Genomic DNA, 531 nt, shown 5'->3' on the forward strand with positions numbered 1-531 from the left:
CCTGACGTGACTCCTGTCGGCCGCGGGGCTGTCCCGCCGCCTCCAGCCGCTCTCCAAAGTTTTGGGGCCCGGGCCGAGCGCCTTCCTGTGCGGCTGCGGCTGCGGCTGCGGGTGCGGCTGCGGCTTCCACTTGCGCCGCAGGCCGTGGAACCACTCCGTGTCCAGCGAGGCGTTGTGCAGGCGGTGCGCGCCGGCCGGCAGGTCCTGCAGCAGGATGCGGCTCTCGTGCCGGCTGGCCTGCAGCACGACCCGCGGTGCGGACGACAGGGGCTCCAGGCCCAGCGTGATGGCGGCCCGCGAGATGCGGGGGTCCCCCTCCAGCAGGCTGCGGATCAGGGCGCGGTACCACTCCGCGTCGTCCCGCCAGCTCTGCTCGCGGGACCGGTTGCTCTGCAGGATGGCGCTGAGGAAGTTGGCGGCGCGGGTGAGCGTGTCCAGGGCGCCGTGCAGGGCCGGGTGCGAGCCGGGCCGGGACCGGCCGCCCGGGCTGGCCAGCTCGTAGCGCGCCGAGCAGTTGGCCCGCCGCAGCTC

At 75.3% G+C, this 531-nt stretch overlaps 1 protein-coding gene across 1 annotated transcript in view; it reads right to left on the reverse strand.

Moving 5' to 3' along the window:
* GPR158 (G protein-coupled receptor 158) overlaps nucleotides 1-531 on the reverse strand; it is a 460,201-nt gene that overhangs the window by 459,021 nt on the left and 649 nt on the right. The window contains exon 2 of the mRNA XM_019507955.1: nucleotides 7-528. Coding sequence (XP_019363500.1) covers nucleotides 7-528 — 522 coding nt within the window. The remainder of the gene's footprint in view (nucleotides 1-6; nucleotides 529-531) is intronic.

Source organism: Gavialis gangeticus, unplaced genomic scaffold (assembly GCF_001723915.1).
Source record: "Gavialis gangeticus isolate Ggan-Ray unplaced genomic scaffold, GavGan_comp1, whole genome shotgun sequence".
Classification (NCBI taxonomy): Eukaryota; Metazoa; Chordata; order Crocodylia; family Gavialidae; genus Gavialis; species Gavialis gangeticus.